Source organism: Gadus morhua, chromosome 22 (genome assembly GCF_902167405.1).
Source record: "Gadus morhua chromosome 22, gadMor3.0, whole genome shotgun sequence".
Taxonomy (NCBI): domain Eukaryota; kingdom Metazoa; phylum Chordata; class Actinopteri; order Gadiformes; family Gadidae; genus Gadus; species Gadus morhua.
In genome coordinates, this window is record NC_044069.1 from 18708760 (window position 1) to 18725424 (window position 16665).

Sequence of the window (16665 nt, forward strand, 5' to 3'; positions counted from 1 at the left end):
AGATAATGGAATGAGTGGAGGAGCATTAGGAATTGGATATAAAGTGCTGTGTGACTTCAGAGCTATGGCCTACCGGAGCTTCAAAGCTTGAGCGGCTCAGTCGAGATGAGGGATTTCCTGATCATCATTGAAAGCAAATGAGGAGATTACATCAGCTTACACCGAACTGCAGAGTCCCCTCCTGCCCACGATGGCCTGGTGGCTCACCGCTCCATATTAGCTCACTTTCACTGGACGGTGTCAACCTTGACAGACTTAGCTAGAAGGCACCCTGCCGCCATCCTGCCACCCATCAGACTCTGCCTCAGTACGGCCCATTGAAGAGTTTTCATCTTGCTTTCCCTATTTCTTTCCATTTTTAGCATGGAGCTAGTCGTCATGTCTCACATGAACAGGAATGTAAATCATTTAAGCTTTGGATAGATATAATAAATCATGTTTATTGAATGTTTTAAGTATGTTCTCGCTCCTCAGCTGGAACAAAGCCCTCCTTGGGAATCACACATGAGATGATGCAGTTCATTGTGACTCAGTGAGGCAGATGGGGCAGATATACTTAATGAACAGCTGAACACTTAAAGATATCCCATCGCCACACTGCTAGTCTCATCGATTATTAGAAAATCAAAGATAAATGTTAGCATGCATGGAAACCTTGCACACATAATAAATATGGACATATATTATAATCTATCTCTATATATGGACTTATCTTCCTGCTCCCTCACACTGTATCCAGCACCAAGAGTCACACTGTGTTCTAAAGAGTATGAAGGCTGCAGGTAGCAGACGGTAAGAGGATCAGCCCTGCAGCAGGCTGGGCAGTGGCCCACCACAGAGTCTCTGTTCGGTATTCTGCTCGACGCCCCGTCCTCCTCTCCTCCCTGAGGCTGCCACCACCACCGCCCCCCCCCCTCCTGCGGCCCGGTGTGTTGAGCGGAGAGAGCCGTTCACGTGTCTCATGCAGGGCTACGAAAAAATAGCATTTACCCTTTTTAAAAAAAAAAAGGGGTCGATCGCGGGGTCGTCTTGTCCTCGCATACGTTCATTTATTTACCCGCCAGTTCAAGACTTTGCGTGGGACACACTGCACCCATCGTGGCTGGCGTGAGCCAACTGCTAAAGGAGGGCATCGTAGTAATCTAGATCGATATTGAAATATCACATCAATAAACAAGGTCTCTACTGGAAGAGTGTTTGGGTGTGTTTACCCGGAGGTTAGGGGTAAAGGGCCGAGGACGCCAGTGACACGCCACCAACTGTGACGGACCGTTACCATGGATACTACGGATTTATCTGGGATTCAACATTGTTGGAATAATTTAGTTCATCAAAGAAGGCAACCCAACAAAATGTCGTTTTCTAGTCGTTTTCAGATATTTCAATGCAGAATGCAGGCATATGAAACCTTTAATCAACTTAAAATATTCAGCAGGTCCTTTCCCCAAAGGTGTCATGGAGGACAAACACAGGTGTCGTTCATTCCACTAAACACGTGTCTGCTACCTTAACGTTCCAGGGAACGGGAGGCAGACTCACATAATGGAGTCTACCACACGCAGCCCTGCTGCATTAAACAAGCAGAGACATCATTATAATTAGTGTTATGAGTAACAGCTGTTTCGCTACAATGACACCTCTGTGAGAGGGTTCCATGGAACAGGAGGAGGAGAAGAACGTCTCCAGCTCTTCTGGTGTTTCCAGCACTGCCGTTCCCCCCCCAAAAGCAGATGGACCAGGGTTTAGCGTGGAAACGGTAAAGGATTATTGCACACGCATTGCACTCCACCCTAGAGGTCATGCCTCCACCACAGAGGTCATGCCTCAACCCCAGAGCTCAGGCTTCCCCCCTGAGAGGTCAGGGTGACCCTCTTCCCCCCCAGAGGTCAGGGCACTGATGGAGACAAAGCCCTCCCGGCTCGCTCGCCAACGACGGTCTGCTCTGCTGTGCTCCGTTTCCCCCTCCCCATACCACCAGCACATTGGTGTGGTTTAGTTTGGTGTTTAATGTTCCCCCTCAACCCCCACTCCTACACAGGGCAGTTTGGTGCTCTGGAAGCAGAGCGAGCGAGCAGCAGAGACAACGCTGGAATGGAGACCATTTTGGATCCCGAGCAGATGATTGGATTATCAGAGCGACTTCACATGTACCGGTATCCCCCCACCTCACCCCGCTGCATAGGTGACACAACCCCCGCTTTTCAAAGGGCATCTCTGTTGCGTGGTGGCATTAGCCACAGTGGCATGCAGATGAAAACACTCACGTTTTGCATTATCAAGAGCTTTGTATTAACAAGACTAGGTGATGCTTTGGGTGGTTTTAATTGTTTTTGTTCCACTTGAATAGAAGCCTACTTCAGGTGTGTGTGTGTGTGTGTGTGTGTGTGTGTGTGTGTGTGTGTGTGTGTGTGTGTGTGTGTGTGTGTGTGTGTGTGTGTGTGTGTGTGTGTGTGTGTGTGTGTGTGTGTGCGCCTGCATGTATGCATATACATATGTGCAGCTCTGGTTGCACACTAGCTGCACTTCTCATATAATGAAGTGGGTTGTTTGTAGTGTACTGTACTCTGAATATGCTAACACATAGGCTGAAGTGAGGTGTTTGCAGTGTACTGTACTCTAAATATGCAAGCCAACGCGTATGCTAACATTCAAACAGTATTTGAGCATGTAAAAATATACTGCAAACGTTAAAATAGTGCTTTGACTGCCTACTGAGTATTCGCAAGGCTGGGCCTGGCTAACTGCCAGCCAAAAGATTCAAAGTGTGTGTGTGTGTGTGTGTGTGTGTGTGTGTGTGTGTGTGTGTGTGTGTGTGTGTGTGTGTGTGTGTGTGTGTGTGTGTGTGTGTGTGTGTGTGTGTGTGTGTGTGCGTTCATAAGTGCCTGCCTGCGAGCGGGCGTGCATGTATGTATGCGTGCGTGCGCGTGTGTGTGCAGTTGCATGCTGGGAAGGGTTCACCTTCTCTGCCCCGGAGGGCGCTGAGGTTGGAGGGCGTGTCGCCGCCGGCCTGCACGCAGTACACCTCGCGGCCCTGGATGCCTCCTCCACACAGGCCCGTCTGGTTGGCGCGGCGACGGTCCTGCTGGCTGAGCAGCGTGTCCACTCTGCACTCGGTCCACTCGGTGGCCTTCCAGCTGTACCTGTAGCACACAGAGGACACGCCGCAGGGTCAACACACACACACACACACTCCGGACCAGAGACCTCTGATAGCCCTCAAAGGCAGAGCTGAAGGCAATATGGAAACATGATCACACCATTTGAACTATGGCTGTAGAGTGAGTATGTGGGTCTAGAATAGGATATATATATATATATATATATATATATATACTAGAGCTGTCAGTTAAACGCGTTATTAACGGCGTTAACGCAAACCATTTTTTATCGCGCGATTAACGCAATTATTTTATAAAAAAAAATATATTTTTTTTTTTTTTTTGGCTCAAAACAAAGAAGCAGTAGCCTGACTCCTATGTTCAAATGACATTTGTTCAAAGCAGTCGTTTAATTGCACTATAGGCTCTTTTTTTGTATCGTCCTGTTTTGATCAGTGTATAAAAGTGTAAAAATCATTTGCACAAGGCAAGCCGATGCACTTCACCATGTTGATAAGAGAATTAAAATGAGAAGAATTATGGGACAAAAAAATCAAGGGATATTTAGCATAGAAAAATAATTTGTGATTAATCGCGATTAATTAGAGTTAACTATGACATTAATGCGATTAATCACGATTAAATATTTTAATCGCTTGACAGCTCTAATATATACCTTTATACAGTGTGTGTGGCCCACTTCGGTCCAAAAAGCATCGATGCTCGTGTTTCAAGGTATGGCGAAACGCGCCAAACAGGAATCATAAGAAGCTTCTGCTTTTATTATCATCACTAATTGAATTCAGGCCTTTTGTTCCTAATACGATCAATATATATTGTGTATCTATCATGTTGTTGTATTGGGTTTGAATGCTAAGCTTTGTTTTGTTATATTGGTTGTATTTTGAATTGCGTTGACGGCTAGAACAAGAAGAAGTGCAGAAAATTAAGAGATTATTAAATAGTCTTCGTCATAATGAATCATTATGAATACTTTTCATCACTTACTAGGATGTAAATGTCATCATTTCTTTATTAAAGTGTCCGAAATGCACATATTTGGTTGCTCTCGTCCATGTTAGTCCAATACATAAAACACAATCAATACTGTTTCCTTTACTGTTATCCAACAAAGCGAGTACATGTCACGCAGCTGAGATAAATGGCCAACTCGTGTTGGACATTCATCTTTATTTATGACAAATTATCACACAAGATCAAATATGAATTATTCCCCAAAATATTATCGATACATGAATCCTCAACAGAGGAACCCTCCCTCACAGCCCTCCAATTTAACCAGGACCAACAATCAAGCTGCATCATGAAGCCACTCAGTCATCCAGAACCCAGCTGTCCTCCCAACCGCTCTGTGGAATTAGCAGGCGATTGTCAGCGCCGGATGGATGGCAGGCTTTTCTTAAGTGTTCTTTAAATGACCTCTTCATGCTATTGACCTTAGATTGCTGTTTACAACAAACACACAAAGCACTAAAAAGCCACAGGCATCGCCGTTCATCCACAGTCCCCTTCTGAGACTCCTGCAAGCGGCGATGATTACAAGTGCGAGCAGAGCATTGTTGATTGCCTGCGCCTGTCCATGCATGGTATTGTATCTGCTGCTTTGAGAAGGGGCAGCAGAAGACAGGAGGGAGGGTTCGGTGGAGGGAGATATGGAAAGGTCTGGAATGGTAAAGCCCACTTTTGTCTGAGGGTATAATGGAATCCGTTTGAGGTCATCAGTGAAAGGAGTTCCATATTTATGACTGAGCTCTCTATCTTTCCTCTTCTCCCTCTCTCTGTGGGATGAGTGGGGGCCAACGGGGCCCTTGGGAGACCATTGCGTCTGAGGTCTTTTGAGCACAGATGGGCATCTCTCCCTTCGCTGTGGGGACCCTTCAATATAGACCACTGGGAGACCGCCACAAGGGTCACGCCTCTCTCTCTCTCGTTCTCTCTCTCTCTTTCTCTCTCTCTCTCACTCTCTCTCTCTCTCTCTCTCTCTCTCTCTCTCTCTCTCTCTCTCGCTCTCTCTCTCTCTCTCTCTCTCTCTCTCTCTCGCTCTCGCTCTCTCCCTCTCAAAGAGCAGGCAGCTTCAGTAGACAAAACTGGATATATTGCAATGCATTATGGTTCAGGGGAGGAATGTTCAGTATTTACCTCTTGTTGTAACAGACAAGAAATAAGAACTGCCTGGTTGGCATATCGTACACTGCATACATAACAAAGATGAATAAATAAATACATTATAACTGTGTTAATTAGCATGCAGAAAGTCCCATTAAAGGCCACACCGGTAACATCATAGAGAATTAATTACAATCAACCAAGGGAAAGCAGTGGAAACACAAGGAATCTCCCCATTAGCTTTGATCTGTTTTTAATCTTAATTTGTGGTGGATGTGTTTTTGCCAGAATACGGCAGGATAGTTGGTCATCCTTTGAACAGTTAATGAATCAATTATCATTCTTAAGCAATATTCTAAATTAATTCGAAGGCTGGAAATCTCATCGGCAGAACAGAGATGTGTTGCATCACATGGCCTTTAATGCTACTAGCGTCTGATCGTTGCGCTGTTGTTCTGTTGTCCTTGACAAAGCAGTGAGATTATGATTCAATATTTGGTGAGCGTACGCAACATGCGATACATGCCGTATATTGTCCACATTGTTATCTGTTTTCTTAATTCCACTCTCTTTTGCTTCAGCCGTACTCCAAATCAGGTTGGTTTGTTTAGGTTCTTAGCTTAGCTTACTTCACATGGAACCAGGTGTACGTCTCGATAAATAAATAAATACAAATCAAACTAATTAGAACATCAGTGTGTCAGTGTGGGGCTTGTGAGCGTCACGGATGGAGAGCCGTGGCTATTGGTCGGTGCGCGTGTCACTCACACAGTGCAGGGCGGGGCCCCGTCCTCCGGGCTGCAGGCCTCCGTCTCCTCCAGCTCGGGGCACGCCGCGCCGCCCGGCCCCACCGTGAACTGGGTGACGCGCCGGCCCCGCGTGCGCTGGCCCCGGGGCCCGTTGGGCTCGTAGCAGCGCGTGGAGCAGGGGGACCACTCGGACCAGCCGCCCACCTCGCAGTCCCGGGTCACCACGCAGGCCTGGTAGGTCACCGGGAGCCCCTCCTGGGAGCACAGGCTGTGGGGGGGGGGGGGGAAGCAGAGCGTCAGACCGGGACCGCCAGGACCCAGGGGGGGGGCTGGCTGGGGCCCCCCCCATGCTCCAGCCACACTCCAGTGTCTCTGCTGGTGAAGTGGGGTCCTGTCCCCTCTGGCCCCTGAGATGGAGCCGGTGGCGCTCTCTGTCTCCCCTCCTGGGGGGAAATGGGGTCTCCTAGCCATTCCTATTTATTTAATGTCACCTGATGTTTTTTTTGTATAATGTAACGTGACCATGACTGTCCTGAAAGAAGCCAAATAAATTGAATGCATGATTATAAGGATTGTGATTATTAAACACACATTGTAATCAGATGACATTAGGGTTTCAGTGGACCAAACAAGTGTCTGGTCTAAAGCTCAAAGCACAGGCCCTTGTCAGGACAGACGCACAATAAAGGTTTCCAAAATAGCCTTCTATAGAGTATACATATAGTCCTGCAGAACATACAGCGTGCTTCAGCCATGCTCTTTGGGCTTACTGCTTTTAAACCATATGATAGTTCTTCTTTTCTGTGCCGCCCTACAGATTTGAACGTTGTGCTTTGGGCATAAATGCACATAAAGCTGCATTTACAAACACAAACAGTTTGACAGCATGCACATTTGACTGTTTTGCAAAGAGAAGAGCAAACGCATCCATTCATTATTGACTTGGACAATGGATGCCGTGAATCACCAATCCAATTCCTCCGGTTGGCATTTCTCACTCGACACGTGCTCAGATTTTAACTGGCTAAATCAAACGCTTAATGCAGAGAACCCAACGCTCGGCTCCTGCTGTCACTGCGACAAACTGAAATAGTGCAACATTCCGTTTGAAGTACTTTTTCTGTTTGCTTCATTCGATATCATTGCCGAGTTTACATTCCCTGAGGCAACTCTTTAGTTGCTGCAGGCAAACCAACGCTAAAGAGGTTGAGCTTGCTTTCTCCCTGCATAGAGAACGATGTCACATGACATCATTATCCCTGACAATCATGGATTATGTAATTGACGACGATGTCATTGCCAATGTTATCAATGGGACCATTCTTTGTGTGTTGCCATGTGCATGTGTGTGTGTGTGTGATATTCCAACAGGGGTGTCCGTGGTGTGTTTGAGGCTCTGTGCTGCTCACAGAACATACAGCCTCAGATGTCTCCATCAAAGGCTGGGGTCTGACGCGTAACACTGGCCTGATGATGAAACCCTCTCTCTGGGCCTCACTAAAACATCCCTGAACGAGTTATCTTACATTCGTGGTGAGGGTGCACACAGGCTAAATGTCTTTGGAAGAATGCCTGAAAATACGACATACGAGGATCACCAGTAGTCACCTTTAAGTTACTCTGGATTTTGTATCTTTCTTTCTGCCTTCAGCTTATACTCCTTTTGCAGGATTGCAACCCTGCTATGTATATATGTGTGTACATATGTATGTATAATATATATGTATTAATGTATGGATGTTTGTGTGTATTAACGTATGTATGCATGTCTGAATTTGGCAAAGTTTTATTCAAATGAATGTTATTAGTGAATCATTTGCAGCTTGAGTCATACACAAATGCTGTATATAAACTCCCACATTTAGGCCGGTTAAAGACCTGAGCGCTCGCTTGCGGCCGTAAGCTCTAAAATGAGCCTCACTATTAGCTGCTATCTACAACAACTATCCTCAAAGTGGTTAAAATCCTCTGCACGTTTAACAAAAAATGCTCATGTGCAGAGCAAACCCTATTGGCATTCTCTGCACACACACACACACGCACACACACACACACACACACACACACACACACACACACACACACACACACACACACAAACGCACACCCTCACGCACACACACACACACACACACACACACACACACACATACACGCACACGCTCACAAACAGACACACACATAAGCACACACACACAAACGCACACCCTCACGCACACACACACGCACACACACACACGCACACAACCCACTACTCCTCACCCATAATCCCACGCATTCCAGCCCTCCTCTGGAGTGCTCCTGCCTCCTCTCTGTGCTGTGCGGTCTGAGCTGATGCTGTGCTCGCTGGCCCCCCTTACAGCCACCAAGGCAGCGGCAGACAGAAGGAGCACATTTGTCTCCCAACAACAGAACTTGGGCCTGCCCCTTCACAGAACAACCAGGAAGTGTTGGCCCCTTTCAATTAAAACACACAGACACATGAGTGTGCACCGGATCTGAAGACATGGATTCACTTACGCATATCTTTGCTCTATCTCTTTTTTTTTGACCTACTTTATAGTGCTCGGAGAGATAGGTGAGCAGAGACGTTATTATGCTCACACGGTCAGACAGCCAGGTGGACCCTTGACCTATAATGTGATGGACGGGGCTTTGTATTAATTTCATTAACTGGATCTCCGTTGGTTGCCAGGGCGACCACACTACAGCTAATTCCGAGTCAGGGGGACATTGACACACCAATTAAAACACATCGTTTCCACGTTCAGCTGCTCATCTCATTAGGGGCAAGCAGGTAGGGATTTTTATTGATTTTCATCCTTTGCTTTCAATTTCCTTGGAGCTAGTTGGAATTGCTGTTCCTTCACCAGTTCATTTCTCCCAGAAGTAGGAATAGGGAACCCAGGGCCCAACAAACGGCTCCTAGAAGGACCTCATGACTACTGTCCACAAAAGCTAGAGCTGCTTCATGTACAAAGCTGCCTAATGTCACCATGAGGCACTGGACAGAGGAAATATGCTACACTACATATACTACATTCCCATTGGTTAATATATTAGTTCAAATCCCAGCCCTTGGGTGTTACAATTGTTTTTGTTGATTTAGTCATTTTTCTTAATCTAGTTCTACATTCTATTTCTGCTGTTCCACCGTAGTGACTACTACAGCAACTATGCAGCATTAATGAACAGCCATGATAACTGATAACCCTCATCTTTTGAATGGAGACCATTATTTCCACAAGCTGTCACTTAGTTATGGAAGCATATTGCATTCCTTCAAAAATGTTTTATTGCCAGCCAGAAATGTTAGCTTAATAATGAAAAGGGTATCACGAGAAAATAGGTATTGTAAATACCACAAGAATTCTCACTCTTTGTGATACATAGAGATGTACACAGGTACACATATTTCTAGGGCTCTGTGTAATGTGGACATTATCAGAGTACAGATGGAAGACACTACCAAGGCCAACAGGAATCACATGTTGTCTTTTTGGTTGACACAGAGCAGCTGCTAGTGATAGCGCATTTGTGAACTGCTGGGTGGGCTGGGAGAAACAGATCAGTGAAACGCATCTCTACATTATGTATGATGAGAATCAGATCTGGGCTCGTGCTGTGATGCACACGCACACACACACGCACACACACATACTCACACACAGACACACAGGCGTACACACAGACACGCGTACAGACACACAGACATACACACATACACACAGACACACACACATACACACGCACACACACGCACACTCACACACACGCACACATACACACACAATACACACACACATACACACACACACAGGGCAGATGGGTATTCCTTTGTCACAGAGACGTTGGAACATTCACAGAGTGCGGTTAAGGGGGACGCTGGGGAGCAGCGTCTTGTAATGTTCAGTCAATGACTTGGCCTCACCTCAGTGCCTCGGTGTCCCCGCTCTTGTGAACACACATCACTTCTCGTGTCCGGTACCCCATCTGGATGTCCCAGCCTTTCCCCCCCGGCCGGTTCTGGCGGTTCTTGGTGCGCTTCTTCTTGAGCAGTTCCCGGGTCTCCGGGTCCTTAACCTTCTCCGAGCGCAGCCGCTCGCGGGCCTTCTCCCTGATCTTCTCTCTCTTCTCCTTGTTCTTGGCCTTCTTCTGTCGTTTGGGCCGGTCCACCTGTCTGGAAGCCCTCTCCTGCTTCCTGATCAGCTTTCTTAGTTTTCTATTGGCCCTGGCTAACTTGTCCACCTCTCGGTTTGGTTTGTCGTTGCCTTTGGCTGCCTTTTTACCTTCCCTGGCTGGGCTGTCTTTGCCTCTGTCCCCTGGTTCCCCTTCCCTGATTGGGTTGTCTCTGGTTTTGTCTGCTGGACCCCCTTCCCTGACTGGGTTGTCTCTGGTTTTGTCTGCTGGACCCCCTTCCCTAACTGGGTTGTCTCTGGTTTTGTCTGCTGGACCCCCTTCCCTGACTGGGTTGTCTCTGGTTTTGTCTGCTGGACCCCCTTCACTGGCTGGGCTGTCTAGGGCTGGTGCCTCCCCATCTCTGGCCATTTTGTCCCCACCTCTACCGACTGTGTCACTGTCCCTGGATGATTTGTCTCTGGACGGTTTGTCCCGGCCTCTCCCTGGTGTACCCCTTTCACTGGAGGGTTTGTCTCCAGTCGGGGTACCCCCTTCTCTTGACGGTTTCTCCCTACCCGCTGTGCCCCTCTCCCTGGATGGTTTGTCACTGGCTCTGTCGGGTGCCTCCCCTTCTCTGGAGGGTTTCTCTCTCACCGCTGGCTCTCTCTCTCTGGACGGTCTGTCTCCTTCTGGCGCACCCCTTTCCCTGCCCGGTGTCTCTCTACCTGGTACACCCCCTTCTCTGGACGGTTTATCTCCGTCTGGTGTACCCCCTTCCCTGGATGGATGGGCTCTGTCTGGTATACCCCCTTCCCTGGATGGATGGGCTCTGTCTGGTGTACCCCCTTCCCTGGATGGATGGGCTCTGTCTGGTGTAACCCCTTCTTTGGATGGATTAGCTCTGTCTTGTGTACCCCCTTCACTGGATGGATCAGCTCTGTCCTGTGTACCCCCTTCTCTGGACGGTGTCTCTCTACCTGCTGTGCCTCCATCCCTAGTCGGTGCATCACTGTCTAGTGTATCAGCTTCTCCTCTGTCTGACAAATCCACCTCCCTGGATACCTCTCTGGGGGCCTGTCTCGCCTGGCGTGGCACAGGGACGCCACAGGGGCCCCAGGGGCCCAGCTTGATACTGTGGAGGCTCTCCTCGCCCTCGCAGAGCCCCGGCTGGCAGGTGTGGAACTCGGTCAGGTTGGGGCAGGTCTCGCCGCCAAACAGCGGCGGCGCCAGCACCCAGCGGATCCGGTTCTGCAGACCGGTGCCACAGGTCTTGGAGCAGGACGTCCAGGCGCTGAACTCGGACACCACGCAGTCCCGGGGGCAGGGGATGAGGCAGGCCTGCTCCAGCCGCGGCTTGGGCTCAAAGTACTCGCAGATGGCGTCTTCGGCGGGCCCGGCGTCGGCCTTCTGCACGCAGGCCACCTCGCGGGTCTGGAGGCCCTCCTCGCCCCGGGTGCACACGCCGGCCGCCGCCGCCGCCGCGTAGCGCTGCATGCCGGCGCTGCCGCGCATGGCCACCGGCAGGCAGCGGTTCCAGGCGCCCAGCTGCCAGTCGTACATGTCCTTGTGCCAGTCGCACACGCGGAAGCAGCCCTGCTGGTTGTGGGGCCGGCTGGCGTGCTCGCAGTTGGTGTGCAGGGTGGTCCAGCCCTCCGAGTGGGCGCACCACACCGCCCGGCTCTGGCTGCCCCCCGGGCCACACTCGCTGCCCATGCAGCGGCCCCACGGCCCTGTAGGGGGACACAAAGAACTCATGAGCGGGTTGGCATTGGGAAACCATTCAGAGGTCCCATTGAAAACACTGCACACAATGTTTGAACGTCACGCTTCGTCGGCTACACTCTACTTTCATTGAAGCACAAAAGAGAAATACAGCAGAGCAGTAATGCATATGATCCCCGCTGCACAGCAGTATCAGCCTACAGGAACTCTGGGTAAGGTATGATTGTGCTCATACAATTTGTATGTTGCTCATTTTCTTTCATTGAAGTACAAAAGAAAAATACAGCAAGAGCAGTAATGCATATGATCCCCTCTGCACAGCAATATCAGCCTACAGGAACTCAGGGTCAGGTATTACTAGTGCTCCGGCTGTTAAATCATTTCTCCATTTGAACTTAACCTCCACAGTGATTGATGAGAATGCAATTAAAGGTCTAGCTAAATGGCGGCCGTTAAAAGATTTGGCCGGGACGTGGCAGATGGAGGGGCAGGAGAGAGTCAGAGCACTCTGACTCAATCGATGGGCTCCACAACATAAAAACGTTCAGGGGTGATGTAAGGAACAAAGCATGCACTACATTAGCCACCGACAATGTAATGGTGCCACTGCTGGGGGAAGCAATCAATCCTGCATCCATTTTGTTAATGGCAACTTGGTCTTGTCCCGACTTCATCGGGTAAATCAATCAATACAAAAGAATCTGGGTTTTTTAAGTATTTGTACAATGTAAACTATGTCTAAGGTATTCATGATGTGAAAGCAACCAGATGGTTCAATACAAGCTCATGCTTATATTGATGTAAATCTTGCATAATTTATTTATATTGATGTTTCAGATTTGCAGCAATGCAATGCATTGTAAGATTTAACATCTATGAGGGGAATTTCCATGTCCATTCATATTTTAGCAGTATTTGACCGAGCTCTACGAACGGCAGAATACAGCTTGAATTAGGACCCGATGAAGATGGCCTTTTCCAGAAAAACATCCCCAAGTCCACTGGTGCACTCCCTCCTTACAAGGAAGACCAATGTAGGAGGAGACCCATCTCTTCAGGGTACAACTTGATCATATACTGGCCATTTCTTGGCATTAACACCTGCCTGTACAGTGGGTTCCTCTATGACTTTGATGTACTCTGAGCCTCCCTAAACAGTGAGCTGATAACAAACACTTTGCCTTCCTTGGGCCGCTCCTCTAAGAGCCGACAGCAGGGCAGTGAAATGTCAGCAGAAGGGGAGGGGGGAGATCGATGTGGGATCAATAGAGAGGGGGGGGGGGGGGGGGGAAACTGCTTGGAGATGAGAGACAGCGGTGGTCGCAGATATAGCCTTCTCCTCCTGCTCGGCTGTCATCGCATGCAAGTAAGGAGGGAAGAATATACTGCCGGATCTCAGATTAGAACAGTAAAGATCCACTTAGTGGAATAGAGTGTGTGCTGTCAACGTTGTCGTCTCTGTGATGAAGGAGAGGTCCGTCCTCAGCGGCCCTGGATTGATTATGTTTTTCATTTGAGGCACAAAATATTGCGTGCTGACGTGGTTACTTAGCAGGGTTTTATTGTGGATAGAGTGATTTGTGATTTGATTTGATTTCGTAAGAGTTTATTGATAGTCTTGTGCAGTGTTTCTCAAATGGAGGTACGCATACCCCTAGGAGTACTTTAACGGAATGCAGGGGCACTCTGAACATTTCTTAAAACAAGGAGAAAGAAGGAGAATCTGCAGGAAGACAGCAGAAACCGAAACACCAAAAATGTTACTCAGAATTTATTGAATGTATATCAATGTTTAATTGAGATGTGCAGAAAAAACAGACCAGCTCTGTCTTTTGTGGGGGGATATAAGCTAATATTTGCATTAAGCCATCTTTAAAGAATCTCAGAACAAAACATCAGTGTCCTGTCGGCAAGCCAACAAAATACATTTTCGAAAAAAGATATTCCGTAACAAGAAATGCTGCTGAAAAATATCATGGCGGTGAAAGAGGTACTTGGCTGACAAAATCTTCTGGCCGGTGGAACCTTTGTAAAAATAGTATGAGTCTATCTGTTGGCATGCATCCTTGAGGAAGATCTTCCTTAACCTCCTACCTGCCCACCCGTGATATATAGTTATCTGAGATCACTGTATGCTGCTTTGGATAAAAGCATGTGATAGACGACTATATGGTTAACGGTAGAAACACAGTTGGAGTCCAAATGTCCCTTGTCTAGACCACTGATGGCCTGGTACCCGTACATCAACATGGACATGTCTCCCTCATCCCCCATGTGTCCCTGCTGGGGCTGAGCTGAGCTAAACCCACATGCATGCTGTGTGTTTCAGCATAGAAAATGAGCCATCCCAGATTTGAGACGACCAGACACCTGTTTACATCTTGGCTCAGCATGTGAGGTGTTTTTACATTGCTTCAAGGCTTTCGCCTTTGGTCTGCCTTAACTTGGTCTCAATCTCAGCGTTGTCCCGGGCGCTCCTGAATAATTGATCAAAGTTGACTCTGTGGGGCAGTGATGTGTTGAGGGCTGTGGTTGGAGGGGCAGGCTAGAGCATTACTCAAGGTGTCCTATAGTTCCCAACGCCCTGGGGAATAGACCGGAGTGAGTGAGATTGTTAGCCTGTATCTCCCGGAGGACCTGCTATCTCCTCTACCGCTCTGTTCTTCCGGTTTTTGTTTCACACAACCCAAGAAAACCGTTTGAATAACTGTGGCCCACCACGTCTACAACCGGCCAGCTTCAGGTGTTCCAGGTTTGAATAAAGAAAATAAATAAAGAAAGATCATAAGAATCCATGGACAGGAAGGCTATGTGGCCTTAATCTGGTCCCTCCATCATACCAAATAAAGAAACCTAAAGTGGGTCTTTTATGGACTGCACCGACGAAAAAGAATAACAGAATAATGTGAATAAATAGGTGCAATGCAGAGCCGTGAGCATCAGTTTGTACTGCTTGAGCTGACGTTGACTTCCTACAACCCTGTGGTCCATCTATGGAGCCACGATGCTACCTCAAGGCTGGTGTGAGGTGGTGGAGGCGGTGGAGGTGGTGGAGGTGGTGGAGGTGGTGTCTGGCGGTGGAGGTGGTGGAGGCGGCGCCGCCTGGAGTGCTGCTTATCTCCTTCTTAAGCCTCACCTGTTTCCTCCTCGTCACAACAAGCACACACAACCAGTGACATCCAGGCATCATGTGATCCCCCCCCCCACCCAATCCAATAAATCAGATTACTATTTGAGGACCACTCCTCCACCTGCCTGCCCCCAACGACACCTTAATCCCCCCCCCTCCCTCCCCCCCTCCCCCTTTAATCACTCCCACCACCAACCAGAGGAGAAGGGGAGGCAGCGAGAGTCATCGACACTCCCCCACCAGAGGCCCCACGGCCCGGGGGGAGGAGGGGGGAGGAGGGGGAGGAAGCACGGACAGGAACAATCAGCCTGGAGGTTCATAACAGCAACGCCAGCCCGGAGGAGCGGCCCTGGGAAAGGTCAGGGATCTGCCAGTAACTACCTACAGCCTGTCCACACGCCAGGGGAGGTCCTATCTCCACAGTGCACCCACCACAAGGCCTCCTCCCACGTCCTCAAAGCTTCTGCAAGGGAACAGGAGCGAGGGAGGGAGGGAGGGAGGGAGGGAGGGAGGGAGGGAGGGAGGGAGGGAGGGAGGGAGGACCTCAAAGATCAATATAGCTGGACAAAAAAATAGAAGCTGACTGTACTTGGATATTGTGCTTTTTAGATTGTCCTTTGGCAGAATGTGTCCTACTCCACCCCCGCACTGCCGGATCAGGACGAAGGTGTAGGCAGGGAGATGTCAGGACATCCCCCGCTCTCTCTCATAAGAGAACATTTCAGATGAGCTCATTATTGTGTTATTGAGTAAGAGAAAGACAACGGAGGTGATGGCTGTTCACCGTTGTTCAGAAGGAAACGGCGAGAGGCTAATGGTTACATGTGTTTCTCTCTAGGCAGCGACAGGGCTGTTTAGGCAGCTGTCAGTTCAGCCCACCCTTTGCATTAATCCCACCAAGCTTCAGCCAAAAACAATCTGCTGCTGATCCTGCGCTCCACTGCCCCCCAGACTCCGGCACTGCGCACGCTTCCAGCCGCCCGTCATAGTGTCTGCATCTGCTGCTGCATCGTTCTGCCAGTCAATGAACCCAGCTGCCTCTTTATTTAGACGCAGGCCCTATTTCTGTTTAGCCTCTTACCCTGTCACAAAATACAATACAGTGATTCGTTATCCCTTGAGTCCATTCTTCTATTCGTGGGATTCGATCGCTATAGACTATTTTCAACCAAGGTGTCATTTGAGGAGTGGCTCCTGATACTGATTCTGTGTCTGATCCTCTAGGCACCAGGGCACGGAGGAGGATCCTACTGCACTGTCTCAGTCTGCTACTACTGCACCTGGGTCATAAGCCTAGACCTGTGAAGAGGGTCTAGTCTGTCCCACTTTCTGAGTGAAATATATCCGTTCTATTTTTCATGCATGCGTTCGGATGAGGTCCACTGCTTCAGACCGGAGCCTACTTTAAACCATCCCTCTGCTGTGCTATTTAATTGAACTCCCCTTGCAGCAAGAACGTGCAAAATCCTCCCTTTCATACCAACAGACACATATGTGTAATAAAACATGTGAAGTACCAAGGGGCCGTACAACAATGTCGTCTTTCTACCTTAACCACACTGCACACTGGATCACAACAGAGCTTTATTTGAATAGTTGTTCTGGTTTATTAGATAAAGCCATGAAGCGGCGCCTGGGGACGACCCCCCCACACACACACACACACACACACACACACACACACACACACACACACACGCCGCCATCATGCATCTTTCAT

The 16665-nt window shown here is 48.7% G+C and overlaps 1 protein-coding gene across 2 annotated transcripts in view; it reads right to left on the reverse strand.

The window, feature by feature from the left end:
- thsd7aa (thrombospondin, type I, domain containing 7Aa) overlaps window positions 1-16665 on the reverse strand; it is a gene marked incomplete at its 3' end in the record, with an annotated part of 87608 nt that overhangs the window by 33114 nt on the left and 37829 nt on the right. For both annotated transcript variants that reach the window (XM_030347941.1, XM_030347940.1), the window contains 3 exon segments: window positions 2959-3140; window positions 5994-6242; window positions 9906-11823. In XM_030347941.1, coding sequence (XP_030203801.1) covers window positions 2959-3140; window positions 5994-6242; window positions 9906-11823 — 2349 coding nt within the window.